A 25,497-nucleotide genomic window follows, 5' to 3' on the forward strand; every position below is an offset into this window, starting at 1 on the left:
AATAAATGAAATGAAAATGAAACAATGGTCCACAGCTGGATGAAAGAGGATTGAATGCTTGCTGTGTTTCCCCCACCCCCCATCTTGCTGCTCCTTCTTTCCACAGTCTCCGCTCAGTGCCATTTTTACGACCGGGATCTCCTCTACCAGTTTCGTATCAATTTCCGCCGAAGGAGGCGACTCACGGAGCTGCTGAGTGAAACCCTGCACAGATCTCTTTCGGACAGTCCCGACAGCCCCTTCTGTCTCCGCAAGCTGAACCCCGAGCTGAGCCCCTCCAGTTTCTTGTCAGGTACCTGACTCTGAAGATATTGGGGGGGGGGAGGGGGGCAGGAAGGAAAAAGGAGGAGGAGGAGGAAAGGTAGGAAGGAAGGAAGAAGAAGAAAGAAAGGAGAGAGAAGGAAAGAAGGGAGGAGAGGAGGAGGAGAGGGAAGAGAAGGGAAGAAGAGAGGGGAGGAAGAAAAGAGAAGGGAGAAGTAGAGGAAAGAAGAAAAGGGAAGGGAAGGAAGAGACAGGAAAGAGAAGGGAGAAGTAGAGGAAAGAAGGGAAGAAGGAAAGGAAAGGAAGGGAAGGGAAGGCAAAGGAAAGGGAAGGGGAAAGAAAGAATAGAATAGAATAGAATAGAATAGAATAGAATAGAATTTTATTATTTGTATGCCGCCCTTCTCCGGGAGGACTCAGGGCGGCGAACAATTCAAACGGGGGAAAAGGGGAACATAAAAACGAAATACAAATAATAAAAATAGGCAACAGTCGCACAACCATACATGTCGAGAGGGGAGGGAACTCATCACCCCCAGGCCTGCCGGCAAAGCCAGGTTTTGACAGCTTTTCGGAAGGCCTGGAGAGAGGTGAGGGTCCGAATCCCTGCGGGGAGTTCATTCCAGAGGGCCGGAGCTGCCACAGAGAAGGCCCTTCCCCGGGTAATAGCCAGGTGGCATTGGCTGGTAGATGGCACCTGGAAGAGGCCAACCCTGTGAGATCTAACGGGTCTTTGGGAGGTAATTGGCAGCAGGCGGTCTCTCAAGTACCCAGGTCCAATACCATGAAGGGCTTTATAAGTTACGACTAGCACCTTGAAGCGTATCCGGAGACTGATTGGTAACCAGTGCAGCTCGCGGAGGATAGGTGTAACGTGGGTGTACCGAGGTGCACCCACAATCGCTCGCGTGGCTGCATTCTGGACGAGTTGAAGTCTCCGAATACTCTTCAAGGGCTGCCCCATGTAGAGCGCATTGCAAGAGAAGGGAGACGTAGAGGAAAGAAGGAAATGAAAGGAAAAGAAGGGAAGGTAAAGGAAAGGAAAGGAAAGGGAAGGGAAGGGAAGAGAAGGGGGAGGAAAGAAAGAGAAGGGAGAAGTAGAGGAAAGAAGGAAAGGAAGGGAAGGGAAGGCAAAGGAAAGGGACGGGGGGAAAAAGAGAAGGGAGAAGTAGAGGAAAGGAAAAGAAAAGAAAGGAAAGGGAGAAAAATAGGAGGAAAAGAAAGGAAAGGAAGAAAAGGAAAGAAAGAAGAAAGGAGAGAGGAGAGGAAGGTGCAAGGAGGAAGGAAAAGAAAGGAGAAAGAGAAGAAGGAAGGAGGGAGAGAGAAGGAGGAAAGAGAAGGAAGAATCTTCCTTTGGAGGAGGAATACAGAAGAACAAAATCTGGTTCCCACATTCCAGCTCTACTTCTTCATTTATCCCAGCGCTTCCTGGAATGACAGACATCCTTGCATTATCTTCTGTCTCCCTGCAAACGTTGGCATGGATTTTTTTTTAAAAAATTTTTTTTAATGTCGTAAGATGCCCACAGTCACCTATGTGTGAATTGGGCGTGAATACACATTTATTTCATACATAAACACATACATGCAAATATACAAACACGCATGAAAAACGGAATTTTGAAAAACTGCACATTCCTAATATTCTCACACTTTTTTTCTCCTTTGCAAATCTTATTCTCCAGATAATGGAGAATCTGCCATCCGCCAAGCCTCCATTTATGGCCCGCAGAAAATATGCATGCTTGTTTGAACGTGTTTCGCCCAAGGAATTCCATTTTTTAAAAAATAATAATGACACATTTGGGCCAACAAATTGCCATAATATCATACAGAAGTTGTGCACACTTCCTTTAAAGCATGCATTTTTGTTGAATATATTTCCTTGAATAGCTATTGAAAAAGAACAGTGAATGTCAACCAGTGACTTTCAAATGATTTTCAGGAGGCAGGTGGCTTAAGATAGTTAAGGAACCACGCTGGACAGATGTCAATTGAATATATTTTTGTACAAAAATTTGAAACCGGGACAAATTCTCCCTTATCTCAGCTCCTGAGCCCTCAATTGCTTAGAATAGCAAGCCAGGCTACAAGGCCTGAGCTACAAATCCATTTATATTTTCACTCGGTGCTGTTATTGCTATGACTACCATTTGCCCAGATTTAGAAAAGAATGCTATTTATTCAACTGGAAAGGTTAAAGAAATAAAACTTATTTTCACAACAGAATGTGAAAATGCTGCAGTTTTGGTCAAAGGATGCATAAACCGACAGACAGACAGACAGACAGACACACATAAGAAGTGTTAATACCACTTTATAAGGCCTTGGGAAGGCCACACTTGGAATACTGAATCCAGTTTTGGTAGCCATGATGTAGAAAAGATGTGGAGACTCTAGAAAGAGTGAAGAGAAGAGCAACAAAGATGATGAGGGGACTGGAGGCTAAAACATATGAAGAACGGTTGCAGGAACTGGGCATGGCTAGTTTGATGAAAAGAAGGACTAGTGGAGACATGATAACAGTCTTCCAATATCTCAGGGACTGCCACAAAGAAGAGGGAGTCAAGCTATTCTCCAAGGCACCTGAGGGCAGGACAAGAAGCAATGGGTGGAAACTAATCAAGGAGAGAAGTAATCCAGGACTAAAAAGAAATGTTCTGATAGTTAGAACAATTAATCAGTAGAATGGCTTAGTTCCAGAAGTTGCGGGTTTAAAACTTTACCTGAGGTTTTTAAGAAGAGATTCTTAGACTCTAGAAAGAGTGCAGAGAAGAGCAACAAAGAGGATTAGGGGACTGGAGCTAAAACATATGAATAATGGTTGCAGGAACTGGGTATATCTAGTTGAATGAAAAGAAGGACCAGGGGAGACATGATAGCCGTCTTCCAATATCTCAGGGGCTGCCACAAAGAAGAGGGAGTCAAGCTATTCTCCAAGGCACCTGAGTGCTGAACAAGAAGCAATGGGTGGAAACTAATCAAGGAGAGAAGCAACTTAGAACCGAGGAGAAATTTCCTGACAGTTAGAGCAATTAATCAGTGAGTCTTCAGAGAAGGCTCCGGAGGTCAAAAACCGGCAAACCAAAAGTCACCATTCCCGAACTTCCAGGTTCCCCGTAGGTCCATTTTTCTCCTTCTGGAGGCTTCAGGAGGGCTTCCCTGAAGGCTCCGGAGGCCAAAAACCGGACCTATGAGTTTGGGAAAGGACTTCTGGTTTGTCTGTAGGGCCATTTTTCGCCCTCTGGAGCCTTTAGGGAAGCCTCCTGAAGGCTCTGGAGGTCGAAAATCAGCCCTACGGACAAACTGGAAGTCACCATTCCCGAACTTCCGGTTTCCCCGTCGGTCCGTTTTTTGCTCTCCGGGGCAGCTCCTGAAGCCTCCAGAGGGCCTCTTGGGGAGGGGGGCTGTTTTCACCCTCCCCAGGCTCCTAGAAAGTCTCTGGAGCCTGGGGAGGGTGAAAAAAACCGTGCCAAAAGTGGGAGTTGAATGTTTGAATGTTTATTTCATTTATATGCCGCCCTTTTCCCCCGAAGGGGACTCAGGGCAGCTCACAACTCAAACCAGGGAAGGGGGATACAAACAAAAATTAAAACGACACAAAACAATGCATAATTTAAAACACACAACAGTCATACCATTCGAGACGGGGGCAACAGCTCTTTAGCCCCAGGCCTGTCGGAATAGCCAGGTTTTAAGGGCTTTGCAGAAGGCCTGGAGGGTGGTGAGGGTTCGAATCTCCACGGGGAGTTCGTTCCAGAGGGTCGGAGCGACCACAGAGAAGGCTCTCCTCCGGGTAGTCGCCAGTCGACACTGGCCGGCGGATGGGATTCGGAGGAGGCCTAATCTGTGGGATCTGATCGGTCTAGTGGAGGTAATTGGCAGCAGGCGGTCTCTCAAGTACCCAGGTCCAATACCATGAAGGGAGGGGGCGCTGGTCATATAAACTTGCACACGCAGGGGATGTGCATAGCATTATGGGTGTGGCACACCCGCGTATGACCCCCTCCTGCGCTCCCCCCGCTTTTGGCTCGGGAGCCAAAAAACGTTAGCCATCCTAGAGAAAAGAAGGACTAGGAGGGACATGATAACAGTATTTGAGAGGCTGCCACAAAGAAGAGGGGGGGACAAATTGTTCTACAAAGCACTACTAGAAGATAAGACAAGAAAAATGGATGGAAACTAATAGAAGGGAGAAGCAACCTGGAATTAAGGAGGAACTTCCTAACAGTGAGGACAATTAACCAGTGGAAGAGCTTGGAAGCTTGGACCATTTTTCACACTTACGACTTTTGTAGCATTCCCCATGCTCATATCAATAATCAGATGCCTGGCCCTGGGTTCATACTTATGACCATTGCGGTGTCCCAAGATCACATGATCCCCTTTTTGCGACCTGCTGACGAGCAAGGTCAGTGGGGAAGGCAGATTCACTCAACATCCGTATTACTCACTTAACAACTATAGCAAGAAAGGTTGTAAAATGTGTGGGGGGGGGGACTCACTTCACCAATGTCTCCCTTGACCACATAAATTTTGGGCTCAATTTGCGGTTGTAAGTTGAGGACTACTTGTACTTTAGAAGTCAGGTAAAGTAGGATAACAAGAACGCAGGGGCTAAGACCCCGAACTTGTCGATCAGAAACATCGGCAGTTCGAATCCCTGCAGCGATTCACTTAACAACGGTGGTCATAAAAGGCCGTAAAATGGGGCAAAACAGATGTTTCCCTTAACAACAGAAATTTGGGGGCTCAATTGTGGTCCCGAGTTAAGGACTACCTGTATATGTTTTAAAGAAGCTGGATTTTAACACGTGGCGGCTGACGTCCTCTGAATACCGTTTATTTTTCAGTCCAACCTAATAAGGAAATTAAAATTGTCTCGGCTGTCCGAAGAAGCAGTGTGACTTCCCTGGCTGGAGGATCCAGTCTCTATTATAACCTCTCCCCAAACCTGGGACAGGTGCCAATTGTTGAATGCAATCCCAAATCAGGTGAGCCATTCTTCCTGATGTCTATATATGGAGCCTTTCAGCCACCCAGGTTGTCCCAAAGGTGCTTTTTTTTTCAACAGGCACCTGGACTTTCTGCTTTCTCTTTGAGTTAAAATGTTTTATTTTCCATTTTTCATTTTCGTACAGTCACATATATACTGTGCGTAGCCGGGGCCATACAACATTAAACAATAATCACAGCAATTCCTCTTGTCAACAATACCCCCCCAAAATAGAAACCCAATATACCTCTTCTACTCTCCATACCTCTTTCTTCCGCCCCCCTCCAACTTTCTATCTTCCCTCCATCATTCCCCTCTACCCTACTTCCCCTCCCCCTCTACCACTCCTCTCTCCCAGTCCACTCCCTCCCTTCCTTCTCACCCTCCCTCCCATCCTCTCTCCTGCCCTCTCTACCCCTCTTTCTTCTATCCCACTCCTCCTCCCCTTGGTGTATTTCTACTATATGTCAATGTATTCAGCTTGTCCTATTTTTACAGAGAAATTAAAGAGAAACAGTATACATGTGAAATTGCATTACATTGAAATCTAACACATAGTATATATCCCCCCCCAACACCCCACCTCCCTCCCCCCCCCCGACTTCCCAGAGCCCATACACGGTATAGATTTTTTAACAAACACAGTCTAAAATATATTGAGACAAAAGAAATAAAAAAAGAGGTTAATAACATCTCTACATTGATCTTAGCTTCTTCTTGCTACACTAACTTTGAACAGTTTAAATTATTCCTGATCTTAAGCATAGGCTATCTGGAATTTCTTAGTCCCATATTTGTTTTGTATATAGTCAATCCAACTTTCTGCTTTCTCTTTGAAGACTTTTCACTTCCCATCCAAGAAGCTTCTTCATTCTTCCTTACGTTTACTTTCCCCTTTAAAATGCCATATTTTTCGGAGTATAAGACGCACCGGAGTATAAGACGCACCAAGATTTTGAAGAGGAAAATTTAAAAAAAAAGTTTTTTTTCACTCTGCAGACCAACCAAAAACGGGCCGTTATTCGCTGATTTCTGCCCTCCCCAGCCCCCCAGGAGCACTCTACAAGCCTCCTAAAGGCTGTGCATGGCCATTTTTGTGAAGGGGGTGGGGTTTTTGGAGGCAAAAAATGCGTATAAGACGCACCCAGATTTTCAGCCTCTTATTTGAGGGGAAAAGGTGTGTCTTATACTCTGAAAAATACGGTAAGTGGAGCATGAAACAAGAGGTGGTGTTGGAAGAAATGTCCGTCTGGGTTCAGCTCCAAGTAGGGGAAAAGGACACTGGAAACATGGCGGCTGTTTGGAGAGATGGTTTTAATGGTGGACAGGACCACATGGTTTGAGATCCTGGGGGGGGGAAAGGGGGATCACATGCCTCGAAGATGTGGAAGAAAAAGGGAAGAGATGCTGAGGGAGTCTGAGTTTTATACCCTCTCTTGGGCCCCGCCTTGGAGCTTCCTGTTCCTGTGTAAGAAATGTATTCTGATTGGTGGTCAGACACCCAGGGGGCGGGGGTCTTAGCTGACTTTGTAGGCTGTCTGTCTTTTGATTCCCAAGCTTGGTTGAGCTGTTGCTGGGGGATGATGTAAGTAAAAGGCTTTGGGATTCCTATTATGGCTCTGCCTGAAGGAGGCAGATCTTTGTTATGTAGAATAGACTGGCTCAGGCCTTAATGGCCCATTTGACAAAGGTGGGGAGGGGCTGAGTGTCTGCCTCCCTTTTAGGGGGAAATATTCTGCCCTTTTAATATTTCCTAAAATATCTCATTTTCTAGGAGAGGGGTGGGTTTGAACTTCCTACCATGGCATCACGAGGGGTGATTATATACAGGTAATCCTCAACTTACAACCCTTTGTTTAGTGACCATCCAAAGCTGCCACATCACTGAAAAAAGGGACTTGTGACCATTTCTCACACGCGTGACCATTGCGGCATCCCCGTGGTCATGTGACCAAAATACGGACGCTTGGCAACTGGTTCACATTTACGACGGTTGCAATGTCCTGGGGTCACGTCATCCTCTTTTGCGACCTTCTGGCAAGCAAAGTCGAGGGGGAAGCCAGATTCCCTTAACAACCGTGTTACTTACTTAACAACCACAGTGACTCACTTAACGACTGTGTCAAGGAAGATCATAAAATGGAGGCAAAACTCAGTCAACAATTGTCTTGCTTGGCAAGAGATATTTTGGGCTGTAAGTTGAGGACTACCTTCAATATATAACTGATCTGCCTATCATATTTTCCCCCTTTCCTATATAATAATAATACCTTTATTAAATTTCAAAGTCAAACATTAAAATACAAGCAAACCTAACAGGGAACAGGGAATAGCAAAACTAATGATAAAAGTGACCAATAATTGCAACCAACACATTTAAGGGTCTTAAATATATTTTAAGGGACGCGGTGGCTCAGTGGCTAATAGCAATAGCAATAGCAGTTAGACTTATATACCGCTTCATGGGGCTTTCAGCCCTCTCTAAGCGGTTTACAGAGTCAGCATATTGCCCCCAACAACAATCCGGGTCCTCATTTTACCCACCTCGGAAGGATGGAAGGCTGAGTCAACCCTGAGCCGGTGAGATTTGAACAGCCGAACTGCAGAACTGCAGTCAGCTGAAGTAACCTGCAGTGCTGCATTTAACCACTGCGCCACCTCGGCTCTTCACCTCGGCTAAGACGGCGAGCTTGTCAATCAGGAAAAGGTCGGCAATTCGGCGGTTTAAATCCCTAGCACCGCGCAACGGAGCGAGCTCCTGTTACTTGTCCCAGCTACTGCAAACCTAGCAGTTTGAAAACATGTAAAAAATGCAAGTAGAAAAAAATAAGAACTATCTTTGGTGGGAAGGTAACGGCCTTTGGCGTTTAGTCATGCTGGCCACATGACCACGGAAACGTCTTCGGACAGTGCTGGTCCTTTGGCTTCGAAACGGAGATGAGCACCGCCCCCTAGAGTTGGGAAAGACTAGCACATATGTGCGAGGGGAACCTTTACCTTTAATGCCTTTTAGTTTGAAAGAGAATCAGTAATTGTTTATTGGTTTATTAGCAATAGCAATCGCAGTTAGACTTATATACCGCTTCATAGGGCTTTCAGCCCTCTCTAAGCGGTCTACAGAGTCAGCATATCGCCCCCACAGTCTGGGTCCTCATTTCACCCACCTCGGAAGGATGGAAGGCTGAGTCAACCTTGAGCCGGTGAGATTAGAACCGCTGAACTGCAGATAACAGTCAGCTGAAGTGGCCTGCAGTACTGCACCCTAACCACTGCGCCACCTCGGCTCCTATAAATTTATATGCTGCGTATCTTGCCTAGAGATTCAACAACCAGCTTCCAAATTTAAGCAGATAATACCAATATTTTAAAATACTAATAATCCACTTTCTAAAATACCCACACATATAAAACATTATTCTCTTAATCTTAAGGCAACCGAGAATAAATGGTCCAATTATTTGATTATTTGAAAAGCTAGAATGTCTCTCTCATTCAATCCAATCTGATCCTCAATTTTTCTTTATTTCCATGTAAGTCTTGAAGAAATCCGTCACCAATGAAGAGCTGTTGTCTCCCGGGGCCCCTTACATCAAGAAAACACTGACAGTGAGTCTGCAGGTCACCACGTTAGCCTTCTGGCTGAAATCCATCTTTGTGACTGGAACTCAGAACATCCCTGAGTATTTGTAGAATAATAAAAGTTTCAACTCAAGGTCATTTCTTAGTGAAGTGATGGACACATACATGTGATTTCTTTGACAATGGTGCGATAAGTCATCTCCCATTCTTTTCTTTTTTTACTAATTAACAGAGTTGGAAGGGACCTTAGAGGTCATCTAGTCCAACCCCCCCCTCAAGCAGGAGACGCTACACCATTTCTGACAAATGGCAGTCCAGTCTCTTCTTGAAAGCTTCCAGTGATGAAGCTCCCACAATTTCTGAAGGCAACTTCTGTTCCATGGGTTGATTGTTCTCACTGTCAGAAAATTCTTCCTTATTTCCAGGTTGAATCTCTCCTTGGCCAGTTTCCATCCATTATTCCTTGCCTGGCCTTCAGGTGGTTTGGACAATAGCTTGACCCCTTCCTCTCGGTGGCAGCCCCTCCAATATTGGAAGACTGCTCTCCTGTCTCCCCTGGTCCTTCTCTTCATTAGACTAGCCATGCCCACTTCCTGCAACCGTTCATCGTATGTTTTAGTCCCCAGTCCCCTAATCATCCTGGTTGCTCTTCTCTGCATGGCTTTTGACTTCTCAGTCTATCTCAGTCAGTGGTGGGATTCAATTTTTTTTACTACTAGTACTGTGGGTGTGGCTTGGTGGGCGTGGCAGGGGAAGGATACTGTAAAATCTCTATTCTCTCCCCACTCCAGGGGAAGGTTACTGCAAAATCCCCATTCTCTCCCAATCAGCTGGGACTTGGGAGGCAGAGAATAGATGGGGGCGGGGCCAGCCAGAGGTTCTCCGAACTACTCAAAATTTCCGCTACTGGTCCTCCTGAACTGGTCAGAACCTGCTGAATCCCACCTCTGATCTCAGTGTTTCTCAGCCCTGGTCGCTCTAAGAAGTATGGACTTCAACTCCCAGAATTCCCCAGGCAGTTGGGGAACTGAAGTCCACACCTCTCAGAGTGCCCAAGGTTGAGAAATGCTGCTCTATCTTGGGACCGGTGGCCTGCCTGCCACCCAAGGGGTAAGGATGGTACCTTCTCATAGCATCAACCAAGGATGACCCACCAAGTTTCCCCATCCTTAATTCTTGAAGACTTTGTGGAAACATCCATGTATTTGTCTTGAGCACAGTATCAGAGTCATTCACCACTGCCTTTTTCCCAAGATGCATCGTGATTTCCTATCCTACTCTGTAGCCTTTCCTCAGCTTTCCTCTCGGAGTCCATCCACGCCCAACCATGTTGAGTTTCCAAACACAGACAAAGTCTGTAGAAGTGTGGGTCAAAAGAAGAATCAAGCAATAATATGTTTTGTGGATACATAGATAAAGCTTTTTTTCCTTCCTTCCTCCTCCCCCTCTCCTCCTCCTCTTCTTCTTCTTTTCCTCCTCTTCTCCTTTTCCTTCCCCCCTCCCACTCCTCTTCCTCTTCTCCTCCTCTTCTTCTCTTTCCTTCTCCTCCTCCTCCTCTTCCTCTTCTCCTTCCCTTCCCCTTTCCTCCTCCTCCTCTTCTCCTCCTCCTTCCTTCTCCTCCCTCCTCCCCCTCCTCGTCTTCTTCTCTTCCTTCTCTTCTTCTCCTTTTCATTCTCTTCCTCTTCTCTTCTTTTTTCTCCTCCTCCTCCTCCTCCTCCTCCTCTTCTCCCCTCTCCCCTCCCCATATTCCCCTTCCTCCTCTCCTTCTTCTCCTCCCCTCCCCCTCTTCTTCCTGCTGCTCCTTGTTTACCTCCTCATTTGCAGATTGTAGGGGATGCAGTTGGCTGGGGTTTTGTAGTGCGTGGAGGTCAGCCATGCCACATCCAAGCTGTAGATCCAGGAGGACCAGCTGCTGCTGCTGGCATGAAGGTACTAGAATTTGAGCCTCATGAATTAGATATATAGAGACTTCACCTCTGATTCCTTTCCCAGACAAGGACCTTCCATCCATCCACTGCTCATGTTTGTATGTATGTATGTATGTATGTATGTATGTATGTATGTATGTATATACACACACACACACACACACAGACACACAGACACAGACACAGACACAGACACACACACACACATATAATAGATTAGTACATAGATATAAGATAGAGGAGTGAGAGAGGGGTGTTTGTATGTTTGTGTGTGTGTGTGTGTGAGAGAGAGAGAGAGATAGATGATAGATTAGTAGATAGATATAAGATAGAGAGATGAGGGTGTGTGTGTGCGCGTCTGTGTGTGAGAGTGAGAGAGACAGAGACAGAGAAGAAAGAGAAAGAGAAGAGAGAGACACACAGAGAGATGATAGTAGAGAGATATGAGAGAGATGAGAGGGGTGTGTGTGTGAGAGAGAGACAGACAGAGAGATAGAGAGAGAGAGACACACACACACACAGACACACACACAGAGAGAGACAGAGAGAGACAGAGACAGAGACAGAGAGAGATATTAGATTAGTAGATAGATATAAGAGAGAGATGAGGTGTGTGTGAGAGAGAGACAGAGAGAGATAGAGAGAGAGACACACACACACACACAGACACACAGAGAGAGAGAGAGACAGAGAGAGACAGAGACAGAGACAGAGAGAGATATTAGATTAGTAGATAGATATAAGAGAGAGATGAGGTGTGTGTGAGAGAGAGAGACAGAGAGAGAGACACACACACAGACACAGAGAGAGAGAGACAGAGAGAGATATGATAGATTAGTAGATAGATATAAGAGAGAGATGAGGTGTGTGTGAGAGAGAGACAGACAGAGAGAGAGAGACAGAGAGACAGACACACACACAGAGAGAGAGAGAGACAGAGACAGAGAGAGATATGATAGATTAGTAGATAGATATAAGAGAGAGATGAGGTGTGTGTGTGAGAGACAGACAGAGAGAGACAGAGAGAGAGACAGACACACACACACAGAGACACAGAGAGAGAGAGAGACAGAGAGAGATATGATAGATTAGTAGATAGATATAAGAGAGCGATGAGGTGTGTGTGTGAGAGAGAGACAGACAGAGAGAGACAGACAGAGAGACAGACACACACACACACAGAGAGAGAGAGAGAGAGAGAGAGAGAGAGAGAGAATGAATAGATAGAGTGTTGCTTAGTTCAGGGGTGTTTTACTTCTCTCTCTTCCTTTTCCAGGTCTGCCAATTTGTCTACTCGGTGAATGGAATGTATGTTTTACATTTGGATTACCAGACTGTGAGCAATCTCATTGTGACAGGACCTCGGACTCTGGTGCTCGAAGTGATGGAAGAAGATGAATGAGGGTTTTCCTCCTTCCTCCTCTCCCCAACATTTTGAGATCAGCACTCGCTTTCCCAGCTGTGGTGTCAACTCTGAAGCTAGCTGGACATGTGGAAGATCTGATCCATGTTCCCTGAACCCTAAAAACATTGGTTTTTTTATATTTTTATATCTATTACCTTCTCAACCTCAGCAAGTTAAAGATGTGTGGACTTCATGGCTGGCTGGGGATTTCTGGATGTTGAAGTCCAGAACATGTTCAAGTTACCAAGGTTGAGAAATACTGAGGAAGTGAGGGACAAAGAAGTGGGAGTCAGCTTATTTTCCAAAGCACCTGAGGGCAGGACAAGAAGCAATGGGTGGAAACTAATCAACTTAGAACTAAAGAGAAATTTCCCGACAGTGAGGACAATTAATCAGAGGAACGACTTGCCTCCAGAAGTTGGGAATGCTCCAACACTGGAAGTCTTTAAGAAGATGTTGGATAGCCATTTGTCTGAAATAGTATAATGCTTCTTGCCTGAGAAGACAAGTGGATTAGAAGACTTTTCTAAAGCCTCTGAAGATCAAACAAGGAATAATGGATGGAAACTGACCAAGGAGAAAGATTCAACCTGGAAATAAGGAGAAATTTTCTGACAGTGAGAATAATCAACCCATGGAACAGAAGTTGCCTTCGGAAGTTGTGGGAGATTCATCACTTAATATGAGAAAGTATCCTTCCCCTGCCATGCCTGCCAAGCCACACCCACCAAGCCACGCCCACAGAACCGGTAGTAAAAAAATATATTGAACCCCACCACTGACTGAGATAGACTGAGAAGTCAAAAGCCATGCAGAGAAGAGCAACCAGGATGATTAGAGGACTATAGTTAGGACTATCCCTATAGTTGTTAAGTTAGTAACTTGGTTGTTAAGTGAATCTGGCTTCCCCCATTGACTTTGCTTTCTCAGAAGGTCACAAAAGGGGATCATCGCACGACTCCGGGATACTATAACCGTCATAAATCTGAGCCAGTTGCCAGTAATTTGAATTTTGATCTCATGACCATGGGGATATTGCAACAGTCATGTGTGAAAAATGGACACATTTTTCCAGTGCTGTTGTAACTTCAAACGGCCACTAAATGAATGGTTATAAGTTGAGGGTATTCCCAGCACGCCAGCAAGAAAGCAACTTTGGGACTCTCATTTTGATTATTATTTTTGTAACAATGCCGAGAATCGAAGGGCTTCTCCAGAAACGACATTTCTCCAAATCGTTACCAATTCCTCTATTTATCGCTCTATTTATGAAATTATTATCCCCCCCCCCCCCCGGTGGCCTGGAGAAATTGACAGGAATTTGGACCAAAATACCATTCTGTCAATCCCCGGGACCGTTTTCAACTAACAAAGCACCGTTTCGAAACTTGTCTTCGTGGCAAGAATCGAAATATTGCCCTCCTCACCTCCGGCTCTTGATTTCAAGTCTGAACATTGCCTTGTCGTTCCACTGACATCCGAGTGCCGAGGGAAATATATGCTATATTTGCTATATTTCTGAGCGCCGAGGGAAATATATGCTATATTTATGCTGATAAATAAATAAAGGGATGGTCTCTTGTGACGAGCCTAATGACAGAGAGTGGAAGTGTGACCTTCCTCCCATACTTGGGCATACCAGGGGTTGTGACTTTATATATATAAATATATATATATATATATATGTTTTCCGAGGTTTTCGCGGGTGTTAGTATGTAGGTCTCTAGTTGTTCGGGTTTTCTCCCGCGTAGAATTGGAGATGTCTTGGCGACGTTTCGACGAAGTCACATTCGTCATCTTCAGGCTGCTGCTGACTACTTCCTCCTGGAAACACCAAACCTGAAGTAGTCAGCAGCAGCCTGAAGATGACGAATGTGACTTCGTCGAAACGTCGCCAAGACATCTCCAATTCTACGCGGGAGAAAACCCGAACAACTAGAGACCTACATATATATTATATATATATTATATATATATAATAAATAAATATATATATATATATATATATATATATATATATATATATATATATATATATATATATATATATATATATATATATATATATATATATATATATATATATATATATATAAAAGCGTTTTGTAATGTGATATTTCTTTAATTTTCTCTCCGATCACAGGACAGTGTGTGCAGGGGTGGGCTTCAAACATTTCAGCAATGGGGTTTCCTGCCCGGTTGCTGGGTGGGCGTGGCGTCTCTTCCCCGCGGCCCTGACATGCTTCTCTGCCTTCCCTGCAGCCTTCGCAAGTTGTCCATGGGGACACCAGGATGGCCGCGTGGAAGGCAGGGAAGCATGGCAAGGCCGCAGGGAAGGAGGCAGGGCTAGCTAGCTAAGCCGAGATTTGCAGGCTTACCTGGAAGACGGATCAGGGGTGCAGTGCTTCAGCCACGCAAGCTGCAGAGCAGAGACTGGATGGGGTGAGCAAGTGGCGACCGGGGAGCACGGGACCGGTTTGGGGGGCGTGGCCAGCCAGCAGTCACTACCGGTTCTGCGACCCAGGCCACCATACCACTACTGGTTCGTCTGAACTGGTCTGAACCGGTAGGAACCCACCTCTGGACAGAACAATTAACCAGTGGAATGGCTCTCCTCCAGAAGTTGTGGTGCTCTAACCCTGGAGGATTTTAAGAAGAGCTTGGACAACCATTTGTCCGAAATGATAATAGGATTTCCGCTTGACCCGGGGGTTGGACTAGAAGACCTCCAAGTTCCCTTCCAACTCTGTTATTCTGTCAAAAGCTGACCTCCAATAACTTCTACAATTTTCCCGTCTGTTTTCTTCTCGTCGCCTCTTCTTCCTTTCTGCTGGAACAAACGTGTCTTTTAAGAATCAATCAGGGCATGTCATTGGATGCCACTTCTATTTTTAGAGGGTCAAAAGAATGACACTTGTTTTTTGTTTTTTTTTAGGCTCTTCAGTAGGAATTGGTGGATAGATGATTAGGCAAAGGGCTTATTAAAATGCTTCTTTTACGGAAGTGCTCTGCCTGTGTGTCGCTGAGACTCTTTGTCTCTCTCTCTGTCTCTCTGTCTCTCTCTCTCTCTTTCTCTCTTTTTCTCTCTGTCTTTCTCTGTGTGTCTCTGTATTTCTCTTTGAGTCTCTCTCTCTGCATCTCTCTGTCTCTCTCTCTCTGTCTCTTTCTCTCTCTTTCTTTCTGTGTGTGTCTCTCTCTGTCCCTTTCTCTCTGTCTCTCTGTTTCCGTCTTTCTCTCTGTGTCTCTCTTTCTGTCTGTTTCTCTCTCTGTGTGTCTCTCTCTTTCTCTCTGTCTCTCTCTGTCTCTTCTCTGTCTTTCTCTCTGCCTTTCTGTCTCTGTCTTTCGCTGTCTCTCTGTCTCTCTCTGTCTTTCTGTCTGTCTGTCTCTTTCTGTCTCTTTCTCTGTGTCTCTCTCTCTCTTTCTCCCTGTCTCTGTCTCTTCTCTGTCTTTCTCTCTGCCTTTCTGTCTCTGTCTTTCGCTGTCTCTCTGTCTCTGTCTGTCTTTCTGTCTGTCTCTCTTTCTCTCTGTCTCTCTCTCTGTGTCTCTTTCTCTGTCTCTCTCTCTGTCTTTCCCTCTCTGTCTCTCTGTCTCTGTCTTTCTGTCTGTCTCTCTCTCTCTCTTTCTCTCTGGCTCTCTCTCTATGTCTCTCTGTATTTCTCTCTCTCTCTCTCTCTCTCTGCGACTGCGTCTCTCTCTCTCTCTCTTTCTGTGTGTCTCTCTCTCTGTCCCATCCTCTCTCTCTCTGTTTCTGTCTTTCTCTCTCTGTGTGTCTGTCTCTTTCTCTTTGTGTCTCTCTTTCTATATCTTTCTCTCTCTGCATCTCTCTCTCTTTCTCTGTCTGTCTCTCTGTCTCTGTCTCTCTGTCTCTGTCTTTGTCTCTCTCTGTGTGTGTCTCTGTCTGTCTTTCTCTCTGTCTCTCTCTGTCTCTCTGTCTTTCTCTTTCTCTCTGTCTCTCTGTGTCTCTTTATCTTTCTCTCTCTGTGTCTCTGTCTTTCTCTTTGTGTCTCCCTCTCTTTCTCTCTCTGTGTCTCTCTGTCTTTCTCTCTGTCTCTGTCTCTTTCTCTCTCTGTGTCTCTGTCTTTCTCTCTGTCTCTGTCTCTTTCTCTTTGTGTCTCTCTCTGTGTCTCTCTGTCTTTCTCCCTCCCTCCCTCCCCCCCCTCTCTCACACACACAGCCTTCTCAATACTTTCTTTCACTAAATCCGCCACTGTCTTTAGCTTGGTTTGACTGTTTGGATGACCAGGAATAGAAAATTCCACCCAGAATTAACCTAGCAGGGCTGATGGTGACCACTTCCTGTCCTCTTGGGATCCATTGAATTTTTCATGAAGGGCTTTTCAGAAACCTGAAAGCAAGGCTTTTTTAATGTTTTAATTAATTATTATTTTTAAATCCTGGATTTCTTCAGCTGACGAATGAATTGAATTAGCCTCATTACTTCCTGCTGTAGGAAGTTAGCACCCACCCCATTTCCTAGAAGAATGAAATATCCAAGGAAATATTGAAAAGGCAGAATATTATATTTCCCTGGATGTGAAAAGAGAGAAACATGTTTTAAAGACAAAGTGGCTCCCTGCAGCTTCCTGCCAACCCCCCACACACTTTTGTCAATGGGCCATTAAAGGCCTGCGCCAGTCTATTCTACTGTAGGAAGTTAAAACCCACCCCCCTCTCCTAGAAGAATGAAATATCCTGGGAAATATTAAAAAGGCAACATATTACATTTCCCTGGATAAGAAATGGAGAAACCTTTTTTTTTAATTTTTTTAATTTTTATTACATAACACATACACACAACAATGAAAAAACAAAAAGAAAAAAAAACACAAAAAAGGAAAAACCCCATCATCACATACAGCATGTCGTTTGGTTACAGGTGTTTTAACATTTATCATTCTTATACATTTATTATTTCATTTAATAGGTCATAATATACAGTTTGGGTTGCTTTGTTTACCATCCCTTCCTCCTGTTATAACACCACCTTATTTTCCCTTTCTTTTCTCCCTCCCTCCCTTCTCTACTTTCTTCCTTCCTCCTCTCCTTTCCCTTCCTTCTTCCTGTACCTTTCTCCTACTCCTGCTCTTCCCCTTCCTACCCTCTTTCTCTCCTTTCCATCCTCCTCTCCTTACCTCTTTCTTTCCACCCTCTCTCCCTTCTCTACTTTCTTCCTTCCTCCTCTCCTTCCACTTCCTTTTCCCCTTACCTCTTCTTTGCTCCTGCTCTTCCTCGTTCCCTTCCTATCTTCTCTCCCTTCCATCCTCCTTTCCTTTCCCTTTCCTTTCTCCCTCCCTCCCTTCTCTACTTTCCTCATGTTTTTAGGCAGGAAACAGATTCACTCTTGATAGCCCCCACCTTTGTCAATGGGCCATTAAAAGGACTGAGCCAGTCTATTCTACATAACAAAGATATTCCCCTTCAGCTCCAGGGTGATGGGATCAAGGCATGATAGTACTAGCCATTTACCCATCTCATCACAGCACCTGGGAGGAAGCAATGCTCAACCAAACTTGGACTCAAAGCACAGCCTAGAGAGTTGCCCCTGCATGGCCCCATGGGAGCCTGACTCAAATTCAAAAGCCCAGAGAGGGCATAAAACCGGAGACTTTCAGCATCTCTGCCCTTTTTCTTCTTCACCCAACATCTGGAAGCATCTGATTCCCCTTTTCTGCTCAGGACCTCAAGCCATGTGGTCCTGTCCACCATTAAAACCATCTTTCCAAGCAGCCTCCATGTTTCCAGTGTCTTTTCCCCCCACTTGGTATTGAACCCAGGACAGTGGTGGGTTTCAAAAAAATTTCGAACCTACTCTGTGGGTGTGGCCTCCTTTGTGGGAGTGGCTTGCCGGCCATGTGACCTGGTGGGAGTGGCTTGCCAGCCATGTGTTCTCTCTCTCTCTCTCTCTCTCTCTCTCTCCCTCCCACCCTCCCTCCCTCCCTCCCTCCTTCCTTTTGTCTCTCTGTCCCTTTTTCCTTTTTTTCTTTCATCTCTCCCTCACTTTTTCTTTCTTTTTTATTTCTTTCTTTCTTCCTTTCTTTCTCTTTCTCTGTGTGAGTCTGTGTGTGTCAGTGGTGGGTTTCAAAAATTTTTGGACCCTCTTCTGTAGGTGTGGCCTGCTTTCTGGTGGAACCTCTTCTAACCGGTTTGGTAGATTTGATGAACCGGTTCTACCGGACTGGTGCGAACTGGTAGGAACCCACCTCTGACCCAGAAGGACATTCCTTCCAACACTGCTTTTAGAAACCATCCCAAATCACCCCCTAAGTAACATGCCTAATGTTGTGAACTTCCCAGAGTTGTTGGACATGAGATGGGCAGCAAATAAATTGTATAAATAAATAAATGAATTCCTGCACAGCAAAAGGAAAGCTAAATGGCACAAAACAAATACTCGAACCGGTTTGACAACTTTTACCTTGTTTTTAACTTTTCTTCCTGAGAGGTCAGTGTAGCTCCCAATGATGCTGGGAGCTCTTAGCTACCATTTTTTAATTTTTGTTGGTTGCCGATAGAGCAAATTCAGAGGTGAAATTGCAAAGCGTGATGCCTATTGTATTCATTTTAATTCTATTGTACAGTGGAGTGGAGAGTAGAGTAGAGAGTAGAGTAACGTATTAGAGTGGAGTGTAGGTGGGTTGCTCCCAGCATTAATGCTGGTTCGGTGCGCGCAAAAATTTTGCACGTGCACACCAGGCACGCACTCTGTGCATGTGTGCATTTGGGCACAAATAGGTGTGTGCAGGCACAAAACATTTTAAAAAAGGAAAAAATACATTTATGCAATTATAATAGTTCTGCACACGCGCAGAACCAAAAATCAAGATGGCAGCCCCGTAGGAGAACCGGTTCAGGGGCGTGACAGGCCTGAGTCGCTGCCGGTTCCAGCGACCCAGGGCTGCCAAGCTATTACCAGTTCGGCCAAACCAGTCCAAACTGGTGGGAACCCACCTCCGGAGCAGAGTAAAGTAGAGTGTGGAGTAGAATCAGTGGTGGGATTCAGCCAGTTCGCACCTATTCGGGAGAACCGGTTGGTAACTTTCTAAGCAGTTGGGAGAACCGGTTGTTGGAAGAAATCTTATTTTCTTTTTTTCTCACTTTACAGGGCTAATCCTGTAAGGAAGGCAGGAAGGAAACATTCTAGTGTTTCTAGTCTAATCTTTATTGACCTGCTTACAAAAACTGCCTCTCCCATTAACCCTTATTACATTGTCACAGCTAAGCCCCTATTGACCTGAGTGAGGTTGAGTTGGCCATGCCCACCTGGTCACATGACCACTGAGCCACGCCTACCCAGATGGTCATTAGGGCAGAGAACCGGTTGTTAAATTATTTGAATCCCATCACTGAGTAGAATGTAGAGTGTAGTGGAGAATGGAGTGTAGTGGAGTGTAGAGTGTAGTGGAGTAGAGTAGAGTAGAATGTAGAGTAGTGTATTCCACTCCACTTTACACTACTAGAGTCGAGTGGAGTGGAGAATAGAGATTAGAGTAGAGAATAAAGTAGCATATAGAATGGAGTGGAGTAAAGTAGAATGTAGAGTACAGTGTAGTGTAGAGTAGAATGTAGAATGAGTGTAGAGACGAGTGTAGAGGAATGTGAAGTGAAGTAGAGTGTAGAAGAGTGTGTAGCGTAGAGTAAAGTAGAGCTGAGTTGAGTAGAATGGGTTTTATTTGTAGTTTAAAATCCCATCAGTTAATATTATTTCAGTATGGTTAATTCTGGACTTATGATCACTATTGAGCCTAAATAGACAGTTAAGCAAATTTTGCCCCATTTTATGACCTTTCTTGCCTCTGTTGTTAAGTGAATCACTGCAGCTGTTCAGTTACCACATTATGGCTCTTCTAGACGTTTTCTTTCAGCACAGTAAGAAGATCAAGGAAGACCAATAAGCCTATAATAAATTTGATAGTAATCCCACTTATTTGATTTTCGTGTTTGCATTTCATGATTCCCCACTAGAGAAATCTCTGCACCCAAAAAAACGGATGCGGGAAGGGTCAAATGTGTCATCAACCTTGAAATACCCACAAGAGATCTACAGTAAGCCCAGCTCACTGTGAATTCAATGGACTCTTATCTACCACTCACTTGCTTTACTAAATAACAGAATAACAGATATGGAAGGGACCTTGGAGGTCTCCTAGTCCAACCCACGGCTCAGGCAGGAGACCCTATATCCTTTCAGACAAATGGCTGTCTAATCTCTGCTTGAAAACATCCAGTGATGGAGCACCAGAGGTGGTATTCAGCCAGTTCTGACAGGTTCTGGAGAAACAGTGGCGGAAATGAGTAGTTCAGAGAACTGGGAAATAGGCTGGCCACGCCCATGCTGCCTCCCTGCCTCCCGGCTGATCTTCTTTTGTTGCCCTGAATGAGAGAATGGAGCTGGAAAACAGGTTAGTGGGGTGGGGAGGGAATGGGGATTTTGCAGTATCCTCCCCCTGCCACGCCCACAAAGCCACGCCATGCCCACAAAGCCACACCACGCCCACAAAGCCACGCCACGCCCACAAAGCCACGCCCACAACATCTGGAGACAAGTCTTTCCACTATTTGATTATTGTTACTGTCTGCAAATTTCTCCTTAATTCTAGGTCGGTTCTCTCAATTAGTTTCCATTCGCCTTCAGGAGCTTTTTCTGTGATGGCCCGCCAAGTACTGGAAGATAACTATCTCATCACCCTTGGTTCTTCTCTTCCTTAGGCTAACAGTCAGGAAATTTATCCTTAGTTCTAGGTTGCTTCTGTCCTTGTTTGGTTTCCACCCATTGCTTCTTGTCCTGCCCTCAGGTGCTTTGGAGAATAGCTTGATTCTAACTTGATAGCTCAGATTCTTGTAGAGAGCTTATTAAGCATGCAATAAACCTTTATGTGCCTTTGAACTGCCTGGATGTCCTGTTTTATTTCTTTCTTTTTATTATAAATTTTTATTTTAAAACACATAAACACATCGACAAAAACAGACACATGACTTAAGACAACTTAGGAACAAGAAGTTCCATCATATATCATACAGCGGTTCCGTATCGGTTTCTTTGCAGTTAGTGTTTTCCCTTCTATACATTTCTATCTTGCATTCATGGTCTCCTTTTTTTTATAATATACTTTTTTATTTTCCATTTTCATAACATATAATCACATGTAAACTATTACATAGCCAATATCCTATTTTATTATGTAGTAATTACATCAGTTCCTCTTGTCATCAATGTCCAGAAAGGTAAAAACCCATTATTAGCTCTTCTGCTCTCCATACACCTCTTTCTTCTACCTCTCTCCTACCTCCTTTCTTCCCTCCATCATCCTTTTCTACTCTACTTTCCCTTCCTTTCTCCTTCTCCTCTCTCTTCATTCCACTCCTCCTTATCCTCCTCATCTTCCCCCCTTACTCTCTCTCCTATCCCTCTCTTCCTATCTTTCTTCTCTCCTCTGTTTCCCACTCTTCATTCATGGCCTCCTTATTCGTTATCCATTTTTATGTACAATTCTATATTTATTTATAATTAGCTATTTATAACCAAATATTGTTTACCTATATTGTGCTATATATTCTTACTGTCATTTATTCTCTTACATACAATTCTAGGTATACATTCACATGGTTATTCTTTTTCTTTGCCATTCTTATACTATTGTTATTCCATTTAAAAGATTATAAGGTATATTTTGGATTGCTTTGTTTACCATCCCTAGCGCCTGTTGTAACACCACCTTATTTTCTCTTTCTTTTCTTTTCTCTCTCCCTTCCTTCTCTACTTCCTTCCTTCCTCCTCTCCTTCCCCCTCTTTCTTCCCTTACCTCTCCCCTACTCTTCCCCTCTCTCTTCCCCTTCCTACCCTCTCTCCTTCTCTTTCTCTCCCATCTTCCCTCCTCTCCTTCTCTTTCTCTCCCTTCCACCCACCTCTCCTTACCTTTCTTCTTCCCTTACCTCTCCTCCACTCTTCCTCTTCCTTTCCTACTATCTCTCCTTCTCTTTCTCTCCTTGCCACCCTCCTCTCCTTTCCCTTCCTTCTTCCCTCCCTTCTTTCCTTCCTCCTCTCCTCTCCTTCCTTCTTCCCTCCCTTTCTTTTTCTATTGTTATAGGTGTCTCTTTCAAATGTCCTGTTTTCTTGTGCTTGATTAGTGGATTATGACCGGTTTCATATCATCGGTTCAAAGCAGGCATGTTGATGCTTGAGCGTGCCCGTCTATCTGTCTGCTGTAATCTGAAATCAAAAATGGAGATTATGCTGTCCCTTCTCTGCTTTTGAAGCCCTAAGCAGTTCCACCGAGAAGAGCAACTGAAGTTAATTAGGGGAATATTTGACTTAAAACGAGAAATATGGCCCTTTGTAGATCAATTTGGCTTGCCAGTCATACTAAGGAATGTACAAGGTTTCAGGGCTGAAATGATATTATAAGCGTAAAACCAAGGCAGTTTGGAGTAGTGGTTAAAGACTTGAAGTGTGTCTATGTATTTATTTATATTTATTTATTGACTTTTCTTCTCAGAAGATCACAGAAGAGGCTCACCTGACCCTTGCCAAGCACCTGCATTTTGAACAAGTGACCGTGGGATACGACGGTCGTAAGTGTGAAAAATCCTCATAAGTCACGGTTTTCAGTGCTGTTGTAACTCCGAAGGGTCGCTAAATGAACGGTTTTAAGTCGAGGACTACCTGTACAACTTCCCTCCAGAATGCTCCGACACTGGAGGTGTTTAAGAAGAAATTGGACACCTATTTGTCTGAAGTGGTGTAGGGTTTCCTGCCTAAGCAGGGGTTGGATTAGAAGACCTCCAAGATTCTGTTGAAAGAAATGTCCTTCTGGGTTCAACTCCAAGTGGGGAAGAAGACACTGGAGACATGGAGGCTGCTTGGAAAGATGGTTTATTGTTGGACAGGGCCACATGGCTTGAGCCCTGTACAGAAAAGGTGATCACATGCTTCAATGTTGGGTGGAGAAGAAGAGAAGGGCTGAGGGAGGGGCTTGCTAGGCTTTTATATCCTGTTCAGTCCCACCTCTCTGTTTCCTGTTCCTGTGTAAGAAATGTATTCTGACTGGTTGTCAGACTCCCAGGGTGCCATGCAGGGGGCTACTCTCTAGGCTGTGATGAGTTCTCAGATGCCTTGTGGTCAGTTGAGTAATATCCCTTCCCCCTACAGCTGCAGTGAGGAGAAGTCTTTATTATGTAAAGTGGGCTAGCCTGGCCATCTTAATGGCCCATTAGCTGGGGATGGGCAGAAAGCTATAGGCAACTATTCTGTCTTTTAAGACATGTTTCTTTTCACATCCAGAGAAATATTCTGCCTTTTCAATATTTCCTAGGATATTTCATTTTTCTGGGAGAGAGCTGGATGATAACTTCCCACAATCCCTTCCCTTATTCTATATTCTATTCTATTATAAATCTAATAAACCTAAACCTAAACCTAAACCTAAACCTAAACCTAAACCTATTCTATTCTATTCTATTCTATTCTATTCTATTCTATTCTATTCTATTCTATTCTATTCTATTCTATTCTATTCTATTCTATTCTATTCTATTCTATTCTATTCTATTCTATTCTACTCTACTCTACTCTACTCTACTCTAAAATCCAGACACCATTAATGGTAAAGGTTCCCCTTGCACATATGTGCTAGTTTTCCTGACTCTAGGGGGAGATGATGCTCATCTCCGTTTCAAAGCCGAAGAGCCAGCGCTATCCAAAGACGTCTCCGTGGTCATGTGGCCGGCATGACTAAATGCCGAAGGAGCACGGAGCGCTGTTCCCTTCCCACCAAAGGTGGTCCCTATTTTTCTACTTGCATTTTTTACGTGCTTTCGAGCTGCTAGGTTGGCAGAAGCTGGGACAAGTAACAGGGAGTGAAGGATTCAAACTGTTGACCTGCCGATCGACACGCTCAAGCATCTTAGCCATTGAGCCACCGTGTCCCTATCCAGAGATCATTAGAGCAGTGTTTCTCAACCTTGTCAACTTGAAGATGTCTGGACTTCAACTCCCAGAATTCCCCAGCCAGCGAATGCTGGCTGGGGAATTCTGGGAGTTGAAGTCCAGACATCTTCAAGTTGACAAGGTTGAGAAACACTGCATTAGAGAGCAACACACTGAAGGTCTTCCCTGTGTCTTTCTGCCCTCTAGTGATCACCTGGATAATTGCAGCCCAGTTACTGAGTCCTAGCCATCTATGCACAAATGTCAATCTCAAAAAGGAGGAAAAATTGCACTTTTTTGGGGTGAAAAACGGTCACAAGTCACTTTTGACAGCACAGTTGTAACTTCGAATGGTCACTGAACGAATGGTTGTAAGTCAAGGGCTACCTGTACTAATTTTGTACAGCATACCTGGCTACCTCTATTCAAAGGGACCCACATGCTGTAAACCAAGATTGTGAAACCATGATTGATCTTAGAATGGGGTCCAGAGCCAATAAAGCTTACTAAAAGTTTTTTCACGATCCTTTGTTCAAACTATCCTGTTCTCCGTAGTATTTAAGGGTGGCCCCTTTATAGTATGGTATGGAATGGTATCGGTGGTGGGTTTCAAAAATTGTTCGAACCTACTCTGTGGGTGTGGCCTCCTTTGTGGGAGTGGCTTGCCACCCATGTGACCAGATGGGAGTGGCTTGCCGCCCATGTGACCGGATGGGAGTGGCTTGCCGCCCATGTGGCCGGATGGGAGTGGCTTGCCGCCCATGTGACCAGATGGGAGTGGCTTGCCGCCCATGTGACCGGATGGGAGTGGCTTGCCGCCCATGTGAACGGATGGGAGTGGCTTGCCGCCCATGTGACCGGATATGAAGATGCCGACGACACTTGTCAGAACCACCTTAAATGACCTCACACACAGCACTGGCATGCATAAGAATATGATGTCAACTTGTTTTTTAAAAGGCATCTTTGGTTTGCGTTAAAACAACTTCAACACACGCAATGTTCTGATTGCACCACAAACACAGTAGTCATCCTTACCTTTCACAGAGGCACTGAGTTTTATAAATAGGAGCATGATAGTGTAGAATAATCATATCCAAGGACCAGTGGTGGGTTTCAAAAAATGTTGGAACCTCTTCTGTAGGTGTGGCCTGCTTTCCGGGTCCACTGGTGGAACCTCTTCTAACCAGTTCGGTAGATTTGACGAACCGGTTCTACCAAATAGGTGCGAACTGGTAGGAACCCACCTCTGCATGGTATGGTTAGTATAGTATAGTATAGTATAGTATAGTATAGTATAGTATAGTATAGTATAGTATAGTATAGTATAGTATAGTATAGTATAGTATAGCATAGCATAGCATAGCATAGCATAGCATAGCATAGCATAGCATTATTATATATA

At 44.6% G+C, this 25,497-nt stretch overlaps 1 protein-coding gene across 1 annotated transcript in view; it reads left to right on the forward strand.

The window, feature by feature from the left end:
* Positions 1-12,511, forward strand: part of LOC148044758 (DEP domain-containing mTOR-interacting protein-like) — a 39,593-nt gene extending 27,082 nt beyond the window's left edge. Inside the window, exons 5-9 of the mRNA XM_087720595.1 lie at positions 107-292; positions 5,115-5,255; positions 8,793-8,863; positions 10,661-10,765; positions 12,041-12,511. Of these exons, the coding sequence (XP_087576721.1) occupies positions 107-292; positions 5,115-5,255; positions 8,793-8,863; positions 10,661-10,765; positions 12,041-12,166 (629 nt within the window). The 3' untranslated portion in view covers positions 12,167-12,511. The remainder of the gene's footprint in view (positions 1-106; positions 293-5,114; positions 5,256-8,792; positions 8,864-10,660; positions 10,766-12,040) is intronic.
* Positions 12,512-25,497: the final 12,986 nt, after the last annotated feature.

Source organism: Thamnophis sirtalis, unplaced genomic scaffold (genome assembly GCF_051295495.1).
Source record: "Thamnophis sirtalis isolate CommonGarterSnake01/CBP01778 unplaced genomic scaffold, rThaSir2_p1.2 scaffold_7, whole genome shotgun sequence".
Taxonomy (NCBI): domain Eukaryota; kingdom Metazoa; phylum Chordata; class Lepidosauria; order Squamata; family Natricidae; genus Thamnophis; species Thamnophis sirtalis.